The sequence below is a fragment of the Phodopus roborovskii genome, unplaced genomic scaffold (genome assembly GCF_943737965.1).
Source record: "Phodopus roborovskii unplaced genomic scaffold, PHOROB, whole genome shotgun sequence".
Classification (NCBI taxonomy): Eukaryota; Metazoa; Chordata; class Mammalia; order Rodentia; family Cricetidae; genus Phodopus; species Phodopus roborovskii.
The window spans coordinates 5908013-5935408 of record NW_026126566.1 but is presented as its reverse complement, the minus strand read 5'-3'; the positions used below and the strand labels follow the sequence as shown (position 1 = coordinate 5935408).

At 47.8% G+C, this 27396-nt stretch overlaps 3 protein-coding genes across 4 annotated transcripts in view; all 3 read left to right on the top strand.

The window, feature by feature from the left end:
* The window catches only part of Pfdn1 (prefoldin subunit 1), a 757967-nt gene that overhangs the window by 681686 nt on the left and 48885 nt on the right, over window positions 1-27396 (top strand). The gene's annotated exons all lie outside the window — the stretch shown is intronic.
* Sting1 (stimulator of interferon response cGAMP interactor 1) lies at window positions 837-8634 on the top strand. Of its 2 annotated transcripts, XM_051202391.1 has the most exons (8): window positions 838-1112; window positions 1338-1428; window positions 1995-2221; window positions 2352-2535; window positions 2786-2894; window positions 5203-5441; window positions 6013-6199; window positions 6617-8634. In XM_051202391.1, the coding sequence occupies exons 3-8, from the start codon at window positions 1995-1997 to the stop codon at window positions 6808-6810; spliced, it is 1140 nt and encodes a 379-aa protein (XP_051058348.1). In that variant the 5' UTR covers window positions 838-1112; window positions 1338-1428; the 3' UTR covers window positions 6811-8634. The 2 variants fall into 2 exon arrangements, with proteins under 2 accessions (XP_051058349.1, XP_051058348.1); XM_051202392.1 differs by lacking the exon at window positions 1338-1428 and having other exon boundaries at window positions 837-1112.
* Ecscr (endothelial cell surface expressed chemotaxis and apoptosis regulator) lies at window positions 17461-27163 on the top strand. Its single transcript, XM_051202407.1, is given in 10 exon segments — window positions 17461-17496; window positions 17499-17589; window positions 20675-20713; window positions 21380-21439; window positions 22441-22587; window positions 23276-23389; window positions 23924-24022; window positions 24226-24262; window positions 26354-26450; window positions 26818-27163. Coding segments are annotated over 10 exon segments (714 nt in total). The 5' UTR covers window positions 17461-17475; the 3' UTR covers window positions 26827-27163.

Below are 27396 nucleotides of genomic sequence, written 5' to 3'. Positions count from 1 at the left end.
ACTATGTAGACCAGGCTTTCCTGAAACTCAGTGCAGTCTTCCTATCTCAGGATCCCTGGTGCTAGGATTGCAGGCATACACCAGCACACATACTTTTTGTTCCATGTAGTGAATGAAGAGAAAACAGAATTAAAAAATCGCCTAGATTCCTATTGCAAGGAGTCAGCTGTGAGGAAGGGAGCCTGTAGGGGGATTCCCTGTAGTTCAAGGAACTTGTTCTAAAAATCCAAAGACTTTCCAGGAAGCCAAAGTGTTACTGGAAGGCAAGAGGCACCTTTGAATGTCTGTCTTTTCCTTTGTCTGCTTGTGTTGTGGGGAGGGGTTCAGGAGACGACTTTCTTGCCTATGAGGGAATAAACTTCGGCCCAGGGCGGCAGCAGCCGGGTTCTTCTGTGACAGGGAAACTGCATGAGCCATGGTCCTGGCATTTTCCATCTGCCTCTAAAACAAGGCACAGAGCCAGTGGCTTCCAAGCAATTCACGGGCTTCAAGGTCTCACTCACTTGGGTAAAGTTATTGTACCTCTGAGCTCAGATCACCCTCACGTAAAAGAAAAAGAGCTGGCCTGATGGCTAGCAGGTCAGAGGTGCTTACTGATAAGCCTAAGAGTGCGTGGAGACCTACACGGTTAAAGGAGAGAATAATTTATTTTAGTTCCCCAACAATAAATAAAAGGCTGTAATTGTAAAAACAAATAAAAAATCCGGAGAGAATTAGAGCCGCCTGCCTGGGGATCTGGTTAGATGAGTGAAACAGGATTAAGAATTCAGAATGCTAGTACCCGCCCACTCTGCCGTCTGAGCTTTCTAAGTTATAGGCGTGGTCCTTTCCCAGAACTGAGCACCCTCCTCTTCTAGGTTTCTTCCACCAAACTCTGTTCAGAGCAGATTGGTTTCAGGAAGTAACATGTGCTGTTTACCCTCCCTCTCAACCTCTCCTGCCCCAACCCTCCCCTCCTGATAGCCCAGCCATTAGAGGATTTATGAACATCTGGAAATCTGGTGGGGCCCTATCATCTCTGGTCCTTGTGTAGAGTCCTGCAGGGTATCCACTGGAGTGTGTTACATCCTGGGAGCTTGAGAGGAACTCAGAGTGCAGGGCTGTGGCTGCTGGTAAGTAGCTCCGAACACCCTAAGTTTTGGGGTTTAGAAAGGGCTATGGAGGGGGTGTTTCAAGCCTCATTCCCTCTCCTCTCCTCAGTCCTGGTTTATGAAGGCTGGTAGGGTGGGAGTGCTTTGGTAGGAAACACACTTCTCCCTAGACTACCCAAAACTGTGAGGGGCCACTGTGCGGTTTTATTGAGGAAGCTGCAGTTGTTTTTAACATTTTATTTTTAGTCTACACTCCAAGAGGCTGCTTGCCAGTAGCTACTGTACAACTCTTCCTGTTTGTCCTGCTCCAGGAACACCTCGGTCTGGGAGGCTGAAGGTAGGATTAGAAATGGGGCTATACTGTCCTGGTATTCCATGTCTGGAACAACTCTCGGTGGACCAGTCAACATAGGACACTTTTCTTTTCTTTCTTTCTTTCTTCCTTTCTTTCTTTCTTTCTTTCTTTCTTTTCTTTTCTTTTTTTTTTGTTAGCTTTGGAACCTGTTCTGGAACTCCTTTTGTAGATCAGGCTGGCTTCGAATTCACAGAGATCCACCTGCCTCTGCCTGCCAAGTGCTAGGATTAAAGATGTGTGCCACAGCTGCCTGACAACATAGGACATTTTAAGACTAGGTCTTGGGTTGTCACATTCTCTTTCTTATCACACCAGTGGGCTCAGTGAGACATGCATGCATGGGTTCTTGTTTACAATACCTCTCCTAGATAGGTGCTATGGAATGCTGTGTACCCAGGACATCTCCTAGAGGTGTCTGCAAGAGCATCCTGTAGGAATAGCTGGGCAACAAGGGATGGGAGACCCAGGGAGGTGAGCAGTGAAGATCTCAGCAGGTGAAGGACAAGAGAAGACCAGAAACATAGCTGTGGATTTCTTAATGCCCACAGATGCCATATTCCAGCCTGCATCCATCCATCCCACATCCCAGAGGTCACCGGTCCAAACAGGCAGCCTTGGTCTTGCTGGTGGCCAGCCTAATGATCCTTTGGGGGTTAGGGGATCCAAAAAACCACACACTCCAGTACCTGGTACTTCATCTAGCCTCCCTGCAACTTGGATTACTGTTGAAAGAGGTCTGCTGTCTGGCTGAAGAGCTGTGCCACGTCCACTCCAGGTGACCCTCCTCAGTACCCATGGAGATTGGGCACCAAACAAGTATCAGACCCGTGACTCCTAACCTTGGCCTTCCCTGAACCTCATTGGCTGTGTTGGGCTGGGCTCTGAGGCTGGGCTGTCCCCTGCAGGTATCGGGGCAACTACTGGAAGGCTGCATATGCTTGCCTGGGCTGCCCCATCCGCCGTATGGCCCTGCTGCTGCTGTCCTTCTATTTCTACTGCTTCCTCTCAACCTCTAAAGGCCTGAATCTCATTTGGATGCTTGCCCTCCTGGGCCTCTCACAGTCCCTCAGCATCCTTCTGGGCCTCCAGGTAGGATACGGATGAGGTGGGTGGTGTGGGTAGATAGGACTATGACTAGTATTGACCTGAGCTCAGTGCTGGGATTGAGACTAGTTTAAAGGTTCGAGAGCTAGGTGTAGAGCTGTGGGGCTTGGGATGGTAAGTTCAATAGCAGCAGTGAGAGCAAGTGGGCAGCAGAGTGGAAAACTTCCTGCAAGAGAAGGGCTCTGGCTGTCCTGTACCTCTTGGAAGTCCCTCAGGCCCTTCCTGATGTCTACAGAACCTGGCCCCAGCGGAAATCTCTGCTGTCTGTGAGAAAAAGAACTTCAATGTTGCACATGGGTTGGCCTGGTCATACTACATTGGGTACCTGCGACTGATCTTGCCAGGTAGGCTACCTTCCGCATCTCCATTTTTAGACAAGACATGTGGCTTTTGCTATACTTTTTTGCTATGCTTTTTGAAGGATTTCTATGTCTACCAAATAGTTAAATTATCCTAAAGCATCCCTGTTCGTGTGAAGGGTGTTATAGAGTTTTAGTGTGATCTTTGAGACAAATGTTTGAAAGTCCTGGGTGCTTTAAAACACCCTATGTACCGAGCTGGGCATATGCCCAGGACTGTTACACAGAGAGGCCCTGTCTCAAAAAAAAAAAAAAAAAAAAAAAAAAAAAAACCAAAAACAAAAACAAAACAAAACAACCCAACCAAATGAAAAAACACCTATGTATTTGAAGATGACCTTGAATTTCTGATCTTCCTGCATCTCTTTTAAGTCCTGGTAGAGGTGAGCCACTGTACTTGGCTTGTTATTATTGTTGATTTTAATTAATTAATTTGTTGTCTTGAGGATTGAATATGGGGCTTTACACATGCCTAGTAAGCACTCTACCACTGTGTTGTGGGATATTTGTACACAGTGTGAAGAGATATTGCTGTGATTGGTGTAATAAAAAGCTGAATAAAAAGCCAGTAGGTAGGCAGGAGAGATAGGCAGGACTTCCATATCACTTGTGGTCACATAATAGAATGTAAATTCATATAAATTGGTTAATTTAAGTTATAAGAGCTAGTTGGGGTCAAGCTTAAGCTAACGGCCAAACTTCTGTAATTAATAAGATATCTCTATGTTATTTTTGTGAGCTGGAGGCCCAAAGACAAACCCGACTACATTTCTGAGCTACGGTCAAGGCTATCATTATTGTGCCTGGTTTGCAGTAAATAAGACTGTGATAAAAGCTATTCAGTGCTTTGCCCAAGACCCTGAATACTTGCCTTCTTCCCTCCCTTAAAATGTTTTATGTTGTGTATGCGTGAGTGCAGGTGTGCGCACAGAGGAGAGAGGACACCACCTGGAATCAGTTCTCTCCTTCTACCTTCTTGAGGCAGGGTCTTTCTTGTTTCTGCTGCTGTATAGCCAATCCCCTGTCATTGCCTCTGACCTCTCTATTGGAGTGCTGGAATTAGTGGAATTAGACACACTCCACCACATTATGGCCTTTTACATGAGTTATGGGGATAATCCACAGAGTCAGCCTTTGTAGCATCTTTTACCTGCTGAGCCATTTCCCCAGCCTGGTCTTTCTTCTTTAAAGATGTATTTCCTTTTTTTCTTTTTTTTTTTTGAGACAGGGTTTTTGTGTATCCCTGGCTGTCCTGGAACGTACTCTTGAAGACCAGGCTGGTCTCAAACTCAGAGATCCACCTGCCCTGGCTCCTGAGTACTGGGGTTAAAGGTGTGCACCGCTACCAGCCAGCAAAGATTTATTTGCTATAACTTATGCCTGTGTGTGCCTGCATGAATTCTGTGTGCTTGCTATGTGCTTACAGGTGTGCTATGTAGCCCAGGCAGTCCCCATCCTGCCTCAGTCTTCTAAAAGCTAGGATTACAGGTATGTGCCACTACAGCCAGCTTTCCTTGTGTGATTCCTTTCCCTCTTCTTCCTTTTGTCTTTTGAAACAGAAACTTGCTATGTAGACCAGGCTGGCCTGGTCTTGAACTTGCAATCTTTCTGACTCTTAAGTACTGGGATTACAGATACATGCTGCCACACTTGGCTTTCCATGAATGCTTGTTGTGTTTTTTGTTTGTTTGTTTGTTTGTTTTTTGTTTTTTTTTATTTACTTGTATAGATGTTTTGCATGTGTGTCTGTGCACCATATGAGTGCTTCTTTCCTGCAGGGGCTAGGAAAGGGCATTGGATCCCTTGGAATTGGAGTAACAAATGGTTAGCACCCATGAGCCCAGGTCCTCTAGAAGAGCAGCAAGTACTCTTCACTGCTGAGCCAACTCTTCAGCCCCCATGAATGATTTTGAAAAATATAACATGCCAGATCCCGCTAATGCTCCTTTTCTCTTTGACCTCATCTACTATATGGGATCATCATTCATATTTCATTTAATCACATTTCTTAGAATTATATGTTTATATATTTTTCTTTTATCAAATTATATTTTTATGGGTGTTTTAAATGTCTATTTGTTTGTGTACCGTATGTGTGCCTACTACCCATGGAGGCCAGAAGAGGGCTTCAGATTCCTTGTAACTGGAACTATAGATCAGTGGCCACCATCAAACCCAGCCTCTGGAAGGGCCATCAGTGCTCCTAACCTCTGCCTGGGTCTGACCTGTGTCAGTTCTAGATTGGGTGGGAGACAAAGTTAACGAGATGACTTCTTGGGCTTCCCTACTGCAGGGCTCCAGGCCCGGATCCGAACGTTCAATCAGCTACACAACAACATGTTACGGGGAGCAGGGAGCCGAAGGCTGTATATTCTCTTCCCGTTGGACTGCGGGGTGCCTGATGACCTGAGTGTGGCTGATCCCAACATTCGCTTCCGAGAAATGCTGCCCCAGCAAAACATGAACCGTGCTGGCATCAAGAATCGGGTTTATTCCAACAGTGTCTATGAGCTTCTGGAGAAGGGGCAGCCAGTAAGTGTACAGAACTGGGCCTGGGGAAAAGGCCTGTCTCGCTAGAAGCCTGGGGCCCTGCCACACACTGGTAAGAACTCATAACTCTTTGCTGACAAGATTCAGTGATGAATATATAAATGAATATCATTTATGAAACATTTCCTATATGACAGAAGCTAGTCTATATACACCAAATGGCCACCTCATTCAACCTTACCACCAACCTGTGGGGCAGGGACTGTTGTGATCCCTACTTCTGTAATGGAGGAGAGTAATTTGCAGGGACACAATAATGAAGGTTGTGAGACCATTTGAAAAATTGGGTGTGGGGAAACCTAGAGAAAAGCAAAGCCCAGAGCATTCCCCCAGATTCCATTTCCAGCCAGAATACCATGCTCTAGGATCCAAGGGGGGAGAATCTGTGAAGGGTACTCAGGGCAGCCCAGGCCCTAAGCTAGAATGGGGGCATCAGAGGCCCTATAGGGCAGTTATGTCCCACAACTCTCACCCTGCCCATGATATCGGGTCCACAATTCATCTGTCAGGGGCCTGGCCCAGTCTAGTCTAATCTTGTTCTCACCTCCTCCAGGCAGGTGCCTGCATCCTGGAGTATGCCACCCCCTTGCAGACCTTGTTTGCCATGTCACAGGATGGGAAAGCTGGCTTTAGTCGGGAGGACCGGCTGGAGCAGGCCAAACTCTTCTGCCGGATACTTGAAGACATCCTGTCCGATGTCCCTGAGTCTAGAAACAACTGCCGCCTCATTGTCTACCAAGGTGAGAGACTGGTAGGGCAGGAACACAGGAATCAGGAATCCCAGTGTCTCACAGAAGGCCAGAGAACAAGGAATCAGGCTTTCCCTAGTGGTCAGAAGGACATACCCTCTCCTCCTTTGGTAGATGTCTTCTTGCCACCCGACTGTGGCCAGCCTTGACTCTGCCTCTCCTTGGCAGTGTGACCTCTAGGCATGTCTTTGCCCTTTCGGAACATCATCTCTAAAAGTAGAAGAGGACCTTGACAACCACTTCTAGCTCTAGGCTCCCCCCATCCCGCCCCACCCCCAGAGGCCGTGGGGTAGATGGGTAGAGGGGAAGGAGGCTGAAGGCTCAGTCAGCAGTTCCTAAGGGTACATGTGTCCTTGTTGGGAGTGTGTAAGGTACTCACCTAACCCCCACTCTACAACCCTGTTCCAGAACCCGAAGAGGGAAACAGTTTCTCGCTGTCTCAGGAGGTTCTCCGGCACATTCGTCAGGAAGAAAGAGAGGAAGTTACCATGAGTGGCCCCCAGACCTCAGAGGCGTCCCATTCCTCTGTGTTATCCCAAGAGCCGAGACTCCTCATCAGTGACATGGAGCAGCCTCTCCCACTCCGCACTGACCTCATCTGAGGCGTGGGACAGCCTTGCCTGAGCGGTCTGACTGGGGCTTCCCTCAAGGGTTGGGGGCCCCACAGAATTTCATATTTCCAGATGAGTCCCACACTCCTGGGCAAGCCATTTTACCTCTCTGAGCCTCAGTCTACTCCCCTACGTAATGTGATTATAATGGGCACCCTGCCCCGCTCATAGGGTGTTTGTGAGGAAAAACCACGTAGGAGTTGGTAATTGCCAGGTATTTCCCATGGATGCTCCAGCATTCTCTGTTCTGTGTTGACCTGTCTGGATGGTACTAACAGACCAGCTTCTGGTCATGTGTGCTCAATTGTTCAATGGGAGCTTCAGTAGATGGAGGGAGGGAGGGAGGAGAGCGAGTCAGGGGTATTTGCTCTGTTAGTTGTATGTACTCACAGTGGATTTCTTCCCCTTGCTCCTAGCATTGGCATTTGTATGACAGTGGAGTACTTACTCTCTGTGGTCCCTTGTGGTCCTCCCCGCCCCACACCCCAAGACAGGGTTTCTCTGTGTAGCTCTGTAGACCAGGCTGGCCTCAAACTCACAAATATCTGCCTGCCTCTGCCTCCTGAATGCTGGAATTAAAGGTGTGCGCCACCACTGCCCGGCTGTGTGTGGTCCTTTTAACGACATTGCTCGGGTTTGAGCACACTGTCTTTTTGCTGCTAGGCTGTGATGGCTGAAAAGCACTGGAGCACATCACTTCTGACATCCATGTCTGGCTGCATCTGCACACACGGCCAGCGTTCCTCCTCATCCAACTACAGGGCAGCAGGAGATGGGTACCATTTCAGTCCAGACAGCTCTCCAGCATGCTCAGGGCACACCCCACCATTTTTTTTCAGTGGCCTTGCCTCTAGTGGCAGGCAGAAGGCTTAGGACCCGGGTGGAGTGGAGCTAACACACAGACACCACACATGGTACATACCTGTGTCTCAGGGAAGGGGCCATTCAAAGAAGCAGAGGCCGGCCATGAGAGTTGTGAAGGGATCAGGGATAAAGAGTATGTGAGTAGATAGGACGTTCCCTGGAACACTGGGCGACATGGCCAGTCACCCAGTCCACCTTAGGCCATTGTAACAACATTGTGGTGGCACTGTCACCCTCATCAGGGAGGGCAGACAGTCCTTCCTACCAGCCCCATCCAAACTTTACACTCAGCCTCCCTCTGTTTTTCTTTCCTTCATTGGGGCTCAGGGTACCATTATGTATTTCTTTTTTGTTTGTTTTATATGTATGTGTTTTCTGTAGGATCAAATTTGTGAGCTTGTTCACATATGCAAGTGCTCTACCACTGAGCTACGCCCTCAGCCCTCATTCTATGTTTCTGAAGTGTCACTTTGGAGGAAACACACACACACACACACACACACACACACACACACACACACATACGTCAGAGCAAGCCATTTGCTCTAAGAATAGCACAGCTGGAAGAATCCAGTGGTGGGCAGTCCCTTCTCTTTTTGACTGTCACAGCCATCTTGCCCCCAACACTGAGGAGGCTCTATCACACCCAACACCCCTTCTCCTCCAGCCACTGGTCCAGAACCAAGGACATCCCCAGCAAGGACCAGTACCCAGGATGGTTCCTAGGCTGTGGAGCCAGTGAAATTCAAGTTCAAATCCTAACTCAATTGCTTGGTACCCACCATGGTGTCTTTTTTTTTTTTTTTTTTTTTTTTTTAATAGAGGTTCTCTGTGTAGCCCTGGTTGTTCTGAAACTTGTTCTGTAGATCAGGCAAACTCAACAAGATCTGTCTGCCTCTACCTCCCAAGTGCTGGAGTTAAAGACATGCACCACCACTGCCTAGTTCGCAGCTGCCTTTTTTTTTTTTTTTTTTTTTTTTTTTTTTTTTTTTTTTTTTTGAGACAGAGTTTTCTGTGTAACAGCCCTGGCAGGCCTGAAACTCACAGAGATCTGCCTGTCTCTGTCTCCGGAGTACTGGGATTAAAGCATGTGCCACCACTTCCCTGATCTCCAGCCTCTCTTATTCTGTGGGGTTTCCTGGGGCCAGAGCCATAAGGTTGACTTATCCTTGAGAGTTCCCCAAGGGTCAAGCACTAGAGGTATCTTCATAAATGTCTTTTTTTTTTTTTTTTTTTTAAAAAAGACTTCTTTATTTATTACATATACAGTGTTCTGTCTTCATGTATGCCTGCAGACCAGAAGAGGGCACCAGGTCTCATTAGTGGTTGCTGGGAATTGAACTCAGGACCTCTGCAAGAGCAGCTAAGGCTCTTAACCACTGAGCCATCTCTCCAGCCTCGCCTTTTGTGCATATCACCACCACTAACCCCTCTGCTTTTGCTATGTCATTGAGAATGAGTGAACATCTGTCTCCATCTCGCAATACAAGTATTAAAAGACTGTACCACCACGCCCAGTTTATGTGGTCTATGTATGTTTTTGACTGCACATGAATGAGGACTGAGATACCAGAGAAAGGGGTGCCTTTCCAGAGAGGCCAGCTTTGGTTTCCTGTCTCTATTTTCCTGACTACCAGATGAACTATACTACTTTCCTGCAGGGATGGACCCCTCCATGCTCCCTCCTTTCCCAAACAAGTTCCAGAGTTCCTGTTCTTTTCCTGTTTTCCCACTAGCTGGAAAGTTCTGGATCTGGAAATGGTTTGTAGTAAATTTTAGGCATGTTCTAACAGGCCCACCCTCACTCAGAAAGTAAGAGGTAATAAGAGTCCCTAAACTCCCCCATCACACCTGGAATGTCAAGGAAGAGTTGGGGGGACAAACCAAGGCCAATTTTGGACCTCTAAGTGGAGATTAAGGATTCTAGGGGCTCTGGATGTCATTACAAGGCCCAGGCTAACAGCCAAGGTTCCCTCCAAAGACTACAGAGGTGCCTCCTTTCCAATACTCAGTGCCACAGAGAAGACATCCCACAGCTCTTTGCCTTAGCTCTCCCAGGATCTGCAGTGTATGGAGGCAGGGCCTTCTCTGTAGACCTCTGATATCCCTGTTCAGGGATGGAGTCTTCACTTTATTCCAAAAGGGATGGAGATCAGAGGTACAAGAAAGGAACAGAAACTCTAAGGAGGTTCTAGAGGTCCCTGAGGGGAAACGTTGTAAGGGTGCCCTGGCACCATGTCTGTGGGTAAGGTCCTCCGGTGGCTTTAATTTCTCTTGCCGCCATGAAGCTTCCTCATTAAATATCTGAGGGTTGCTTTAGCTGAGTCCAGACACCCAGGTTCCAATTCACTTTTCAGTCCAGTTTCTTGTGCTGAGACCAGTCAGGCTAACTCCAAATCACCCTCCTACAAATATGTGACTTCATCAATGCTGGGCCTGTGCCCACCTAGGGCAGAGCCAGAGTGAGGAATAGGAAGTCCCTGTTGGGTTTCTCTGGGACTCTCTTGTAGATCTAGCAGTCGCCAGTGGATGAGGTAAACGCCGTTCTCTGGCTTTAGTGATGGTGGCTCTGTGAGGAGGGAGGCGTGGCCCTGGTGCAATGTAGGCCCAAAGTGAACAGCTAGCACAATGCAGATTGCTAGTAGGACGAAGGCAGCGATGATGACAGTGAGTAGTGGCAGCCCATCTCGAGGTGGCTCCCAGACCTCCCCTAGCATCTCTGGGAGCTGCCTTTGAGGCTCCTGCTCCAGTGAACCATTCACAGGTGGAGAAGGTTGAGGATAGTGGCCATCCTGGGGGAAGAGGAAAGATGACAGAGAGAAGTTGACATGGGCATGAACATACAGAAAAAAGGCCAAAGGAGAGGGAGGGATCTGAGAAACAGAAAACCCCAGAGACACTGATAGATAGGAGAGAAAGAGAGGAAGGTTAAACACACTCATAAGAACAATAAATTGGTCGGGCAATGATGGTGCATGCCTTTAGTCCCAGTACTTGGAAGGAGAGGCAGGTGGTCCTCAGTGAGTTCGAGGCCAGTCTAGTCTACATAGTGAGCTCCAGGACAGCCAGGGCTGTTATACAGAGAAGCCCTGTCTCAAAAAACAAAAACAAACAAACAAACAAAAAAAACCCCAAAAAACAAAAAACCAATAAACTGAAAGACAAAGACAGTGGGGGCTGTGGGGGGGGGGAACGAGAGACAGAGACAGAAATGAAGATGGAGACAGTGACAGAAAAACAAACAGAAACTCCCAGAAGATAGGGTGTTTACGTCACTCAGGGCAAAGCGAGAGGCTTTCTTATAGTCTGCTATAACAAATACAGTTTGTCTCCAAAGCCTCCTCTTGTTGCTCCCTCTTCCCAGGCCTCCAGCAAAAGTGTCCCTGAGACCTCTTTGGGCTGCTGCCCCACATCCTGGGCAGTGGGCAGTGAGCAGCAGCTGCTTGGAGGTGTTCTGGGAAAACGGAGTCACTGTCTGGTCTCAGAGGCTCCCCTACTCTAAGTCACTGGGAAGCAGAAAAGTGGTGCCCTGGCAGGGGATAGGAAAAGGGGACCTGAGCCCCAGACCCTTGGTGCAAGAGCAAATGTCATCCCACACTTCATCCCATAACTATGCACCATGTCCCCCAGGGCTTGGGGCCAAGTTCTAGAGGACTAGATTGTTCTGGAGTCTGGTGTAGACTCCTGGTTATGCCCAGGTTGAGATGATCCTGCACCAGTCTACCCTTGCCAGGATCTCTGGATTTTTCTGAGGACATAACCCATGTCACCAGTGTGTCCCTACCCTGCTGGATGTTCAGTAGGGGCGAGGGGATCTCCATAAAGAAAGGGAAGCCCAGAGTTAGTGAGTTGGCCTCCCTCCTTCCAGCCATCATTCTACAATACACTGGGAGTTGGGGGCCTCTCTAACTCTGAGCCTTCAGTCTGGCCCACTCTGTGGAAGGCAGTTAGAGCCATGAGAAGCTGACTAGACAAAACGATTTCCTTTATTCCCTCTGCCACATTGTCAATAGATTCTATCTCAATACTGCTGCCTATACAGGGCTAAGCTGGGGTGCTGGGGGCTGCCATGGGCCTCCCAGCAGAAGCAAAATAGCAATTTCAGGAGTACAGAGGGAGAAGGAAGCTTGGGTTGGGAAGGGTGTGGGGGCCTTTAGGGAGTCAGGCCAGGCTGGCAGGAAGGGGTGAGAAAGAGTCTACCTGGTGCATTGTCCAGAGCTGGAGTAGAGTTCTCTTGGGACTGGATACTAGCTGGGCAAAAGAAGAGAGCACACTGCCCTAGTTCAGCCCCTACCCGGAGCTGCCACGTCTGTGGCTCTCCAGGCACACACCCTCTGCACACACCCTCACTGCTCTTTTCCCGCGCCTGTATTACAGGAACATCTAGGCTACCCAGGGCCAGCCTTCAACTCTGAGAGTACCTTGATCTTCCTCCTAGGCACTTCCTTTGATGCCTCCTGCTGCTCAGGAGCCTGGATTGCCCTGCCCACATCTCCTCTGGCAGATTGCAGACACCTGGCAGACAGTTACACCCTCCCTAGGACCTGCCCACTCTCCTACTCTCACTTCCTGAAGCTCAGGTCCTTTGGCCTTTCCTTGTTACATATAAAATAGTTCAATCACTAGAGTATAGATCACACACCCTACGTAATATACGGGATATAATGTCTCTAAATCGCTATAGCCCAACAGCTCTGTCCATCCGGGTGTCTTTGCTCTACCACATTTATTCTCAAATGTGAAGAACTAAATTAGTCTTCTAAATCTATTTTACTTTTTATGTGTGAATGTGCACATGCATGGCGTTATGGAGGCGCTTGTGTCATGGAGGTGTGTGGGCTCAAAGGACAACTTTGTGGAGTTGTTTTTTTCCACCTTTATGTTGATTCTGAGGATCAAACTTTATTTGCTAAGCCGCCTATTATTGTTATTGTTGTTGTTTTGAGACAGGTTCTCTCTATGTAGCTCTGGCTGTCCTGGTACTCACTATATAATCAGGCTGGCCTCAAACTCATGGAGCTCTGACTGCTTCTGCCTCCAGAGTGCTGGTATTAAAGGTATGTGCCATCACTGCCCAAGAAAGCTATCTATTTTTATTTTAATTTCGTTTAACATTGTACATCAAGTAGAGTTTTATTTAGATATATTTGTTTTATTTTATGTATATAAGTATTTGCATGCATGTATGTCTGTGTGCATGTCTGGTATTGGAGGAAATCAGAAAAGAGCCTCAGATACCCTGGATCTGGATTTACTGGTGGTTGTGAGCCACTGTGTGGGTGCTTTGAGTGGAACTCCAGTCCTCAGCAAGAGGGTCAAGTGTTCTAAACCACTGATTCATCTCTCTAGCCCCTATTTTTTAACAGGCACAGTCATTGTATGTACATATGGAATATAATGTAGCTGTCCTCCTCTCTGTCTTTGAGACAGGGTCTTACTGTGTAGATCTGGCTCACCTGGTACCCATGACCCTCATGCCTCTGCTGCCAGAGTGCTCAGATGATAGGTCTAGGCCACTGTGTGCAGCCACTATTAATAAAGTATATAGATATATAAACATCGGCAGAGGGTAGGTGGTACATCTACCACTGCAGGCTTTTTTTTTTCTTCAGGAGTGGGGAGGTGGGGATAGTGGGGGAAGTAGGGATCTTTCTGGTGTAAACCATACACATGTGAGACAAATTCTGAAAGAGCCATAACTTTTCACTGTAAAGATTTGTCCTTTCTTTGTGCTGAGAACCTAAAATGTTACCAGTGAAACAGAATCCCCAGGCTGACAAGATAGTTCCTCTTGTTAAGGTGGTCGCTGCCAAGACTAATGACCTGAGTTTGGTCACCAGGATCCACATGGTAGAAGGAGAGACCTGACTCATATAAGTGCCCCCTGACCTACACATACTGTGGAATATACCCCTCCCAATACACACCCAAAATAAGTTTACAATATATAATAATATATATTAGAAATTCTCATTTCCTTATCTCACCACACATTTTTTTAACCTAATGATAACCAAACACCTATCTGAGTTATATCCCTTTGCAAGACATTATTTTCTTTGTTTCTTCTTCTTCTCCTCCTTCTTCTCCTTCTCCTTCTTCTCCTTATTCTTCTTCTCCTTCTTTTTTGAGACAGGGTTTCTCTGTGGCTTTGGAGGCTGTCCTGGAACTAGCTCTTATAGACCAGGCTGGTCTCAAACTCACAGAGATCTGCCTGCCTCTGCTTCCAGAGAGCTGGAATTAAAGTTGTGCGCCACCAACACCTGGCTCCAAGGTAATTTTTGGTCCTAACTAGCTGCCCATAACCAGCCATTCTTCATCCTACCCCTGGATGCAAACTGGCTTCTATTCATGTGAAGACCAGTAGGCTCCCAGAAGATGTCCTCACCTTCTGATTTGAAGCACTAAGTATTAATAGCTTTTTGGTTTCTTGTCTTTTAGCCAAGCTGCCCACACATTGTCACCTCCACTCAGATTCCTGAGACTTCTTGCTGGTGGGCCATGAAATCTGCTACTGATCATTTCTCCATGCAATTGAAGGTTCTGGTAATCTGCCTCCCACTTTAGTCCTCTTGGATCTTAGCCAGTGGGAATCCAGACTCTGCCCCAGGTCAAGACTTTCACTTCTGAGCTTGGGAGAGGAAGAGTGTGGACTTTCTGGCCCACGGCTTCTCCATCACTTTCCCGTGACCACACCCACCATTGCAGCTGCCCCTCTCCCCTTGCTGTCCAAGCCTTAATTAATCATCTTTCTCATTGGGTGTCAGCCCTTCCTGGAAGTATTCTTCAGCTCCTGCGGCCGAATAACCTTTCTTTTCTTTAAACTCTATGCAAGTGTACTTCTTACCTGTTATTAACATTTGCTTTTGTATGTGTGTGTCTCTGTATATACAATGTGTGTGGACTTTTGTTTGTGTGCATGTTCATGTGTGTAAGTATGGGCGTGCGTGTGACACAGAGGGAAGCCTTGGGTGTCAGTTTCACCTTCTGCCTTGTTTGAGGCATCTCTGTTGTGTCGACAGAAGTTTCTGTCCTGTCCAGTCCTGCAGCCATTCAGTCCCAAATAAACACACAGGGGCTTATATTAATTATAAACTCTTTGGCCTATTGCTCAGGCTTATTACTCACAAACTCTTACAACTTAAATTAAAACATAATTATTTTTTTTTATTTTGAGACAGGCTTTCTCTGTGGCTTTGGAGGCTGTCCTGGAACTAGCTCTGTAGACCTGGCTGGCCTCAAACTCACAGAGATCCGCCTTCCTCTGCCTCCCAAGTTCTGGGACTAAACGCCTGGCATTAACCCATATTTCTTATCTATGTTTAGCCACGTGGCTTGATACCTTTTCTCAGTAAGGCGCTCTCACCTTGCTTCCTCTGCGTCTGGCTGGCGACTGTGTCTCTGCCTCTCCTCTTCCCAGCATTCTTAGTCTGCTAGCCCCACCGTACTCCTTGACTGGCTACCGGCCAATCGGTGTTTTATTAAACCAATATGAGTGACGAATCTTTACAGTATACAAAAGCGTTATCCCACATCACTGTTGTTTACTGCTGCATATGCCAGGCCTGCTGGCCTGAAGGTTCCTGGGAACTCTGCTTCCCCATCTCACCCCGGAATACTGGGATTACAGCACCACACTACACACTCAGCTTTATATGGGTTCTGGGGATTCAAACCCAGGTCTCCACTGAGCCATCTCCAAATCTACCTGTTTAGTTTCTAACATTGTCAAACTTTATCTGAGACAGGAAGTTTGAGGTCATCCTGGGCTATAGAGCAAGAGTCTGTCTCAAAACAATAACAAAGTAAAATAAGCAAAGCCACAGATGCATATAAAGTAACAATAATATTTAGATAAGAGGAGGTCATGAATTTGAGGAAGAGCAAGGGGAACATAGGAGGAGCTGGTGGGAATGATGTAATAGAGTATTCATGTATGAAATTCTCAAAAGATTGTAAACACACAAAACAACACACACACACACAAATCAGGGTTTTCAGAGATGGCTTAGCAGTTTAAAGTTCTTGCGGCTCTTTCAAAGGATCCATGGTCAATTCCCAGCAGCCATATGTCAGCCAGCATCTGTAACTCTAGTTCCAGGAGATCTGCTGCCCTCTTCTGGCCTAAGGGTGTACTCCATACATGTGGTTTACAGACTACACGCTAGCAAGACATACACATTAAAAATACCAATAAATAAATCTTGAAAACAAGCAAACAAAAAACCAGGGTTTTGAGAGAAGGCTCATCAGTTAAGAGTACTGACTGCCGCTCCAGAGGCCCTGAGTTTGGTTTCCATCACTCACATCAGATGGCTCTCAACCACCTCCAACTCAGCTCTGGGGAAAGTGACACCTTTTCCTGGCCTCCTTGACACCCATATACTCATATACATGTAACACACACCTACACAGATATAAAAATACACATTAATAAAAATAAACTTTAATTTTTAAATTTTGAATTTAATTTTATGTGATGGGTGTCTGCCTGCACTTATGTCTGTGTAGCTAAGCCGGATGCTTAGCTAGAAGATTCCCCAGAACTGGAGTTAGAGATGATTGTGAGCCACCATATGAGTGCTGAGAACTGAACCTGGGTCTTCTGCAAGAGAAGTCAGTGATCTTAGCCATTGTGCCATCTTCTCAGGCCCTAAAAAGCACTCAGGAGGCAGAGGCAAAGGCAGGCTGATCTCTGTGAGTTTGAGGCCAGCCTCATCTACATAGTGAGTTCTAGGACAGACAGAACTATTATACAGAGAAACCCTGTCTTGAAAACCCAAGAAGAAAAGGAAGAGAGAGAGAGAGATACATAAATAAATAAGAAAGCCAGGAATTGTGACCCACATATCTATCTAATCTCAGCACTTGGGAAGCAGTGTGTGTGTTTATGTGTTTGTGTGTGTGTATGATGTGTATGTGTGTATGTGTTTATGTGTTTGTGTGTGTGTAGTGTGTATGTGTGTTTTTATGTGTTTGTGTTTGGTGTGGGGTGAGTGTGTGTGTGTCACTGTGTGTATGTGTGCATGTGTATACCAGTGCAAGTGTGTGTACAAAGACCAAAGTTAGCCTCAGGTACTGTTCCTCAGGAACCATGCACTTGGTTTTTAAGACATAGTTTTTCATAGGAACCCAGGGCTCACCAATTAGGCTGGAGGGCCAGTAAGCTCCAGGGATTCCCTCCTCTCTGCCTCTCAGTGTTAGGACTACAGGACAGCCACCTTGTTGGATTTTTATGAGGGTGTTGGGATGGAATTTAGGTTCCCATGCTTGTAAGGCTGACCTCTTTGCCCAGCCCACCTCTTGTTTTCTATTAAGAATAATAAGATTGCTTGTAAGGCCTCCCTAAAGGATGCTGGAAGTCCCATCTGGACCGGGAGCCCTGAGTGGGGAGAGGAATGTGGAGAATCCATAGTCTTCAGAGCATGGGCAGCTGGTGGGTTGAGCTTAGGTCTGGGTCTTGGAGAGGAGAATGTGTCTGGAACAGTAGGCTTGGGGGAAAATGCAGGGCTGCAGGGAGAGACTGAGGGATCCCTCAGAGAGGAAGGTAGCAATAGGAACAGACTGCCACCATTGGTCATTGTATGCAGAACCCAGAGAGGCCAAAGAGGCCCTAGCTAGTCCTTACAGCTTCTGCTGTTCAGGCTTATATCCTCATCTGGGCTGTGTGCTCAACTGGGGCCCCTGGAGCCAGGCCAAACTGTTTCCTTCTATTCTTTGACAGGAAGCTCCCGGAGAGCCAGCCCCCGCCCACCCCCATCTCGCTCCAGGACTCCCTCTCTCTTCTCCACTATGGACAGAGAATACACTGGAGGAGCCTGCCGGCTATACGCCCAGCTGATATGGGGACCGGCAGAGCCATGAGGCTGGGTTCAGCAATCCTTGGTTTACTTCTGTTCCAAGGAGGTAAGAGGCACTTGCCACTTTTCTCCAACCCCCCCCCCACACACACACACATTGCCCATCTAGGGCTCTGCTTGAAAAAGGGAAATTCCAGAACCTTTCCATAAAGGGGATCAGCTGGCCTTGAGGATGGGAATTACCACCTCAGTAAAACAGACTGTTAGGTTCAGTTACCATGTTTTCTAGGGTTCCCCCATAGAGTCTGGCCCCCTGAAAGGTGAGAAGTGGCCAGCTTGATGCATGACAGGATCTGGAAAATTCCTTCTAAGGGTATAGAGACAGGAGAAGCCTGTGGCTGCCCTGTCAATACTCTTGGCTGCTTGGGTCACCACAGTCACTCTATAGAAGTTTCTAGCACAAAATGGTCTTGCACCTTGTACTTTACCTTCTCTGACCTTCTCTGTTAGTGAAGAATTACAGCCTGTGAATTTCAAATGCTGACTTTAATCTCAAAAGCACATCGAGAAGGCTTCTGGTTAGACACAAAGGACTGTTTACCAAGGAGGGGCTGGATGAGCCCCTCCAGCAGGCTGTCTGAAAGGACACCTCTCAGACATGGCTGGCAGTCATGAGTAAGGTCCGGAGGCAGGATCTTCTAATTAGGAGCCATTGCTGGGAACCTGAGAAGTCCGGGACACTGACTCACAGAGCAGCACTTCCATTCGTCATATACCCACAACCCCAGTCCTTTGTGGGAGACTTAGGAGGCTGTGCTCCAAGCAGGGGAAACATGGCCGATGTACTTAGGGGAGAGGGTCCGTGTTCCAGAAAATGCTGCCCCCTGCCCAAGTGAGACCTTTCTCTAGAAGCCCATGGGCTGGGGTCAATGTTGACACCACTCCCTGCCCACCAACTCCCACAGGATAGAGTCAGAGGTTAATTCTGGGGACTTCTGAGGGATTCCACAGGCCTAGACTCTCCCTAACTTGCCCAAGCTCCACCCAGGAGCTCACAGCACTTTTCTGCCTCATTCTGGTGACTGAGAGGTTGTCTGGTACAGATTCATGCTGACAGCAGAGCTTCACTATGGAGAGAGTCAGCCAGTCTTTAGATTTGGAGGAATCAAGAGAATGGAGCAAATTTTTAAAATGTCTAGCACTGATTGAGCAAAGGCTGTTGGGAGCTGGGTGTTTTATATGTATTTTCTTTCCTACCCCAGCAATTTATGAGGCTCTCTGTCTCTGTCTCTCTCTCTCGTGTGTGTGTGTGTGTGTGTGTGTGTGTGTGTGTGTGTGTGTGTTATATTGCTGAGGATACAATTAATTTAGGGTTTACACAGAATTACACCTCTAGCTTCTCACACTTCAGAGAATTCCAATCCGACTCAGAGAGTGAGTAAAGCCAGAACTTCAAATCCCCCCCCAACACACACACTTTTCTTCTTTTTGGTGCTGGGGATTGATCCTAGGGTCTCACACGGGCTAGATAAGTGCTCTACCCCTGAGCTACATCCTGGGGTTTTCAACACTAAACTACCCTGCTCAGGAAAACATGGGTGTGGACAAGATTAGATCTGGAGGAAATGAAGCAGGTAGGGATGAGGAAACGGAGGTCAGGAAAACAGAAACTCCTGTACCCATGGCTCTGTGGGTGTCTGTTGTCCCCTGTTCGGAAGCACTGGCAAAGAAAGTACAGACCTTTAGGGCTTGAAGCTTGTGCCTTGGGAATGCCTCAAAAACTTGTAGATCTTTTTCAGGTAGGTTCAGAAAGGCAGGTGCACACTGACTTCCATCCCTCCCAGAACTAAGAGTATATTCATAAGGCATGCTTGAACCGGAAGCGATTGTGTTCAGACTTTGGGTGTGAAGAGCTCACCCAGGCTCATCCCTTGCTAGAAAGGATTCACTCTAGCTTGGGGTTCTTGTAATGTTTACTTCTCCTCTGGAAACTCTACCCACAGAGGAACAAGGCTGTGGGAGATCTTGACCTTGAAAAATGCATCTCATGATTGGGTAAGCTTTGGTCTGGAAGCAAGTCCATACTATCCATGGAGGAAGGTAGTGGCTTAGGGAAAATAAACAGACCAGCAGGCTGCCATAGCTTGAGGTGGGCCCCTGGAATCCAGCTGCCTCAGTCCTTCCCGGCCTGGGCCTGATACTTCCCTAATGATGAGAAGCCAAGAAACAGTAGAGCTAGACCAGAGGCCTCAGTCCCCAAACTGTGAGGAGGGAGAGGCTCCAGATGGGCGGGTTCCATTTCCCTATGTTGTTTTCCTTTCACATTGTTCATAGGTTTCAAGAGTGATTTCATTGTGGAAAGTGAGCAAACATAACCTGACCTTCCAGCCGCACCCCCCACACACACACACATAAAAGCACACACATATCTACCAAGAGGCTCTCAGACTCACGTGTTAGAATAGCTAACAGGCTCCAACTATAGCTGCTGGGAGCTACCTCCTCCCTAAGTTTGGCCAGAATAACTGTTTCTTAACTTGCCCCTGCCTGTAAGAGTGAGCCAGCCGCTCCTTTCGGTACTTCCTCTCCTCCTGGACATACCTCAGAACTTGTTTCCTGTTCAGGCCTCTGCCTCCTGTGGGGGAGGAGAGAGAGGGAGGGAGAGGGAGAGCCACAATGAAAGCCCTAAGCCCCACCCCATTTCATCCACCTCCCCCATCCATCCCCTCCTCTTGGAGGGAAAGACAAATCGACAAAATGACAGTCTTCACAGGGGGAAGCAAATAGGCCAGTAGTGACATAGGCCCAGAGACCTAGCGTTCTGGGTGTTTGGCCACACGCATCGTTAGTTTAGATAGCCATCCCCTAGCCTTGGGTCAGGTTGGTGGGTACCTGTAGAGGACTGAAGACACAGTTAAAGACACTGCGCCAATGGTGATGGTGATGGATCACTATCCTATAATCCTTTGCCAAGTGTGCTTGCCTTTTAGCAGCCAAAGACCTGGTTTCCCTCATGAGCTCAGCCTGCCAGAGTTAACAAGGTAGTCTACAAATTTGGTTTGGTCACTATGTAGACCAGGCTGGCCTCGAACTCACAGCTATCAGCCTGCCTCTGCCTCCTGAGTGCTAGGAACAAAGGCGTGGGCCACCATGCCCAGTCAAAGTCTAAGCATTTTTGCTTTCTCTCACAGGTTACGGCTCCCAGCCTACAACAACTCAGACCTCTCAGGGTAAGACTCATGGGGTCTACTCCATCGTTTGTGCCTAAGAGTTTAGAAAGGTATTAGAGGAGGGAACTGCGGGCTCTGTTTTTCTCTTTTCTTTCTTTTTTTGTTTGTTTGTTTCTTGTGTGTAGTCCTGGCTGTCCTGGATCTCACTCTGTAGACCAGGCAGGCTGGCCTCAAACCCAGAGACTCTCCCCATCCTTACCCTGAGTGCTGGGAGTAAAGGCATGGGCCATGACCACTTAATTTGGTCTCTGTTGTTTTTGACTGAATGCGAGTGATGGGAGCTCCAGCCAGAGGTCCCTGAGGCTCAGTCAACTGGCCTAGTCTAACATGGCTAGAAGAGGGAAGAGATGAATAGTCAGAGGTAGAGGAGGGGAGAAAAGGAGACAAAGAACCAAACCAAAACAAAAACCCAGCTTCAGAGAAGAAGAGAAAGGAACAGAACCCACAAATGATGCGTGTCAGGGTTCTCCAGGAGTCTGAGCCCTCAGCCAGTTTCTCTTAGCTCAGGTGAGTGAATGAGTTGGGCCGATGAGAGGCCCATCTCTACCCTCCATGCCACCCTCAGCCATTCAGACCTACTTGGAGCTTGGAGGTTCTCAGATGGGCAAAGGGGCATGAGATCACCAGACCTGCCCTACTCCTTACCATCTGCTTCTGTTCTTGCAGGAGACACATCTCCCTCAGGGCCTGACAGCCCAAAGCTTCTCCTTAGCACCCCGACCCCAGGTACTCAGCTGCCGAGACTTCAAACGGCGCCCAGGGAGGGTCCAGGGGGAACTGGGCAGTGTCAGCTCTGCAGGAGAATGTAGACTTGTGGCAGAAGGGACAGGCAAACAGGGTAATTCCAGAGCTGGGCATCAGGAACAGATGTCACAGGACCCACACAAATGTCACCCACTTCAGACATCAGCTAGGTGGGGGGCTTCCCACAGGCAGTGGCCTCAAGAACAGCTTGGGAGGAGCGAGGTGAACAAGTGGAGGTTGTGGGGAGGTGGGAAATATGTGTTCCAGGAAGAACAACCTGCAAAGACCAAGGCTGAGCGGTGAGCCAGAGAACGGCTCCTTCAGGAACTGAGACAGTGGCAGTGATGGGAAGGAGGGCTGTAGCTCAGAGTACTGTGCTTGCCTAGTATAAAGGGAGTCCTGGATTCAAGCACTAATGTACACACAAGGAAAGAAACAGAGAGAAAGGAGGATGGTTTGCACTAAGGAGCCCTCCCTGTGCATATTCTGACTGTTGCTCTGAGCAGGTCACGTGTGCTTCCTAATCCACAGAAATCCTACAGAAGGCCTCACAGGGCTCCTTGGTATCCAGGCAGCCTGTAACGCCCAGGCCAAGCACCTTGGATAACCACTCCCTTTCCTTGCCTGGTCCTGGCCTTATATCACAGAAGCACACATTGGAATTTGTTGAGAACCCAGGGCAGATGGGCAGGCAGGAGGTGATTGACACTAGATATGCCTGGATGAGTTCCTTCTTCCTTTAGCCAAATGACCTAAGTGCTGGAGTGGGGGACTAGAAGCCACACGAGTGGTGCCCTGGTTTGGGAAATTATAAGAAATCATTGGAGAGAAATAGAAACAGAAAGTTGGGCCTGCTCCCTAATCAAGGTTAAACACTCCTGAATTTGGGACTGAGAAAAGAGTGGACGGGATAGGGAAATGAGAAGGGGACTCCCAAATACAGGGTTGGAAAAGGATTAGACAACCTTGGCCATTTGCTTCAGGTGTAGGCACAGGGATGCCAGACAGCAGCAGCAGCAGCAGCAACAGCAGCAGCAGCAGCAGCAGCAACAGCAGCAGCAGCAGCAGCAGCAACAGCAGCAGCAGCAGCAGCAGCCGCCGCCGTGGAGCTCTCAATAGCACAAGAGGAGGTATGTCCAATGTGTGTTCCCGGCAAAGAGAAGTGATCAGACATGTCTATGACCTTTTCTTTCCAACCTTTTTTTTTTTTTTTTTTTTTGTCCTTGGACATTTTACTCTCTTATTCAGGAGGCGAGTAGAGATAAGGAGATAGGATAACAAATAGGTCTGAAGTGTATGACTTGTGCAAGGGAAGAGAAATGTGATACTGGTTCTCTCCTACCATGTAGATCCTAGGGACTGAACTCAGGCCACCAGCCTTGGCAGCATACAGCACCTTTACCTGTTGAGCTGTGAGGCCCACCCAATGTCATTTTAAGAGGACCAGAGACCTATGCCCCGTACCTGGCACCCTGGCTCTTTGGGTCGGTGCCTTCTTTCCTCCCATCTGCTCTGCTTTAAGTGTGTTTCCCTGTTTCTGCGGCATAAATCCTTCCTTCTGGGTACCATGTGGTGTTGGGAAGCATCTTGAACCTTCTGGAGTCCTCTGACACCAGTAATGTAAACAACCAGCAGAGCTATCCCTGTGGAGACGTGAGGTCTCCAATCTCTGTCTTCAGTGGCAGAGAGGAAGTCCCTCTCTATGGGCTGTTAGCCCTCTGCAGGCTCTTACCTCAGGGGAGCAAGAGAGAGGCTGACTCTCTTTGCCAGTTCCTGCCAGTCCCCTTCCCTGATGCATCAACACCTACTCTATTTCAGAAGCGTCTCTGAATGCTACTCCCAATGCAGTAACCACAAGCCTGTGGACAAGGGAAGATGTGATCATCCTGCCCAGCCCCACAACAGAGTCAGCGCTAACTGTGGCTGCCTTTGGTGAGAGATGGCAGGGAGGATGGGGCATGAGAGGGGACTCTACCTCAGGACTGACTTAGACTCTGGGTAGGAACAAAAGTTCAAATCTCATCCATTCATTCTGGGATGAACTTGCAAGGTCCTCATGGAAAGAAGTCTTCACTGGACTTCTGGTCAGCTCTTCTTGGCTCTCTTGGGCTCCATGTTCTTGTGGGTGATGGTGTTAGGCTAAGTAATCCACCATGGGTAGGGGTACCAGCTAATAGATTACTCATTTCTTTCCCAGAGAAACAGAATTCATTTCACTCTGAGAGAATATATACACACACATGCACACGTGCACACACATGCACACGCATGCACACACACACATGCACACGCACACATGCGCACACACGCACACGCACATATGCACACACACGCACATATGCACACACACGCACGCACACATGCACACACACGCACACACACACGCACACACACGCACACACTATACTTACCAGGGAAGGGAATTCTAGACTCATTCTTTTGCCCCATCTCTCCCTCCTTGCTTAGGTGTCATCAGCTTCATTGTTATCCTGGTGGTTGTGGTGATCGTCCTAGTCAGTGTGGTCAGTCTAAGGTTTAAGTGTCAGAAGAACAAGGAGTCTGAAGGTAATTGTCTTGACCTGCTGGGCTCCCTTGATCCCTATGCTGAGGGAGCCGGAGCAAGGGGTTCAGGCTGATGCCAGCTGGGCTAAGGGCAGGAATGGCACAGAGTAGCAGCACTTGATGAGATGGGAAGGTGGGCTTGAGGGGAAGGCTGGGCATCTGAGTTATAGTGCATGACCCTAATCTGTGCCCTTGGGATTTTACAGATCCACAGAAACCAGGGAGTTCAGGGCTGTCCGAAAGGTAAGATTTTAGAAGCTTATGAGAGCAATCATCTATCTTAACTGAAATCCTACTCCAAGATGAAAACACATTCTCAGCCTTCAGCGCGCACACACACACACACACACACACACACACACACGCACTCCTGCTTCCTCCACACATACCCCACCCATTCACACCACTTGAAAACATATGCCTCACAATCCTGCAGTCTTCACTGAAGCTGGACCAGGCCGGCAGGCTCAGGTGAGCAGAGATAAGGGAGACTCTTCAGCACTAGGATTCACCTTCTGGTGTCTCCTCATGAGAAGTAAAGAATGCAGATTCCGATGTAAGATACATCCTCTCTAAGCAGGAAAATTTTAGAAAACCCACTCTGAAGTCAGGAGTAGTGGCATACATCTTTAATCCCATTGTTTGGCAGGCAAAGGCAAGCAGATCTGAGTTCATGGCAGCCTGGTCTACAGGATGAGTTCTAGGACAGCCAGGGCTACATGGGGAAACCCTGTTTTGGGAAAACAAAACAAAAGCAAACCTACTATGCACCATACACAATGGCACACAACTTATGATACTGTCTCAAATCTTTACATTAATTCTTTTTGTGTAAGGAGTAAGGTTTTTCCTCCCACCACTGGTCTGGTCCCGCCGCCACGCCAGCCCCAAATAACACACCGAGACTCTGTATTTGATATACAGAGTTGGCCAGGTACTAGTTTCTTATCGGCTAGCTCTGTCTTAAGTATTAACCCATTTCTGTTAATCTAATATTTCCACATGCTTTCATCTTACCAGGTAATGGGGCCTGTGTCTTGTCTCCTCATTCTCTCCATCCTGACCCTCCTTACTCCTTCCTCTTTCCTCCTTGTCTCCTAGTCCCGCCTATTTTGCTTTCCTATTGGCCAACTGTGCTTTATTCATTAAACCAGTATGAGAAACGTATTTACAGAATGACATCTCCCATCATTTTTGTTTCTTTTTATTTGTTTTCTAGGCAGGATCTCACTGCGTAGCTCTAGCTGCCTGGGAACTCACTATGTAGACCAGGCTGGCCTTGAGCTCACAGAGATCCACCTGTCCCTACCTTTGGAGTGCTGGGATTAAAGGTGTGCACCACTATGCCTGGTTTTTATAGCAATTCTTATAGAAATTAAGTTACAGATAGTTGTGAGCTGCCATGTGGGTACTGGGAATTGAACCCCAGATCCTCTGGAAGAGTAGTCAGTGCTCTTAACCACTGAGCTATTACAAAGTTGGCAGTGCTGGAGAGACAGTTCAGCAGTTAAGAATATGTACTTCTCTTCCCAAGGTTCTAGTTGGGCAGCTGGCAGCCATCTGTAACTCTAGCCCCAGGGAATCCACTGCCCTTGTTCTCCAAGGACACCTGCACTCCTGGACACACTCCCCCCCAACACACACATACACATAAGTTTTTAAATTTTTTAAATTTAATCTTTTTTTAAAAATTGGGGCTGGAGATGTAGCTCAGCTGGTAGAGTGCTTGTCTAGTATACACAAAGCTCTGGGTTCTAGTTCAGTTACCGCATAATCCAAACCTGATGGCACACAGCTGTAACCCCAGCACGTTGGCAAGTGGGAAGCAGGAAGATCAGAAATTCAGGGTCAACAGTGACTATAGATGTAGTTGTGGCCAGCCTGGGCCATATGAGATCAATCTAAAACACAGACAAATACCACCAAACAAACAAAAACCCCTGAAGCATAAGACAGGTTGTAACTTTGTCAAGATTAAACAACTAGTAGACAGTAAAAACTGTCTTGTTTTGAAGAGAGAATTTCATAGGGCCCAGGTTGGCTTTGAACTCATTGTGCAGCTGTGAGTGGCACTGAGCTCCTCATCTTCTGACCTCTTGCCTGCCAAGTGCTGGGTTAATAGTTGGACACCACCAACCCAACTTGAAAAAGAGCAAAACAAAAAAGCTTTAAATACAAGTCTCCTGAATTTCAGAATCCATTCTCATTTTTATCATGATCCATCCCTAAATACGGTTTTCTGAAATGAAGATTGAAGGTCCTATGTCCCCAAGTTCCCTTTGCTCCCATTGCTCTGTCCCCTCCTCTCTGTAACTGGACTCCTTCCCATCTCAGGGGTTCCTCGGCCAATGGAGAGAAAGACAGCATCACCCTCATCTCCATGAAGAATATCAACATGAACAATAGCAAAGGCTGCCCCTCAGCAGAAAAGGTACATTTTAAATTTTTCCTTCTGGGAGCTGGAGACATGGCTCAGAGGTTAACAGCACTGGCTGCTCTTCCAGAGGTCCTGACTTTAATTCCCAGCAACCACATGCTGGCTCACAACCATCTATAATGAATGAGGTTTGGTAACCTTTTTTGGCATGTAGGCATACATGCCAGAACACTGTATGCATAATAAATAAATAAATCTTTAAAAAATTTGGCTCTTAAATTTTCCTTCCCCACACTCCCCACCCTCCACTCCTCCCCTCTCCTTCCACCCCCTAACACCATGCTCAAAGGCCCAGGCTCTTCCCCCTGCTTTCCTACCTTGTCCCTCCCAAGTTCACCATCCCTCATCATATGTTTTTCAGGTTCTTTAAAAGTGGCCTTGAGTCGCCATGGATTCAAGTGTGGCGCAGCCGCCCGGTGACCATGAGGAAGAAGAGATGAGATTGTTGAAGGCAGCAGACCACATATAAATTATTTTGTTTCATGTCTGCTCCTAGCTCTAAGGATATCACATTTCTTTAGAACCAGAAGCAGCTTACCGCATCAGAGACTGTCCCATGTGGAAGCCACTCTAGACATGTGGTTTGCTCTTCCTCCTCCTCCTCAGAACCCAAGGCACGAGGAGTCAACAGAGCAAGAGCCAAGGAAGCAATGAGGTAGAAGACTGGTGTATTCTACTCACATTAAAATTATTTTTCTGGCCTGGAATCCAATTTCTTTTAAAGTCTATATTGCCATCTACTTCTTTTCTTCCTTCTTCCCTTCTTTCCTCTTTCTTCCTTCTTTCTTTCTTTGTTCTTTCCGTCCCTCCCCCTCCCTCCCTCCTGCCTGCTTTCCTTCCTTCCTTGTGTATGAGTATGGGCTAAAGTGTAACCATGTATATGCACTGTGCGCATGCAGGAACTCACAGAGGTTAGAAGGCATGGATCTCCTAGGACTGG

Coding starts and splice junctions, on each gene's coding strand:
- Sting1 (XM_051202392.1), top strand. CDS start 1,995: ATGCCATATTCCAGCCTGCATCCATCCATCCCACATCCCAGAGGTCAC. Junction 2,222..2,351: donor CTGTGCCACGTCCACTCCAG/GTGACCCTCCTC, acceptor TGTCCCCTGCAG/GTATCGGGGCAACTACTGGA. Junction 2,895..5,202: donor CCTGCGACTGATCTTGCCAG/GTAGGCTACCTT, acceptor TCCCTACTGCAG/GGCTCCAGGCCCGGATCCGA.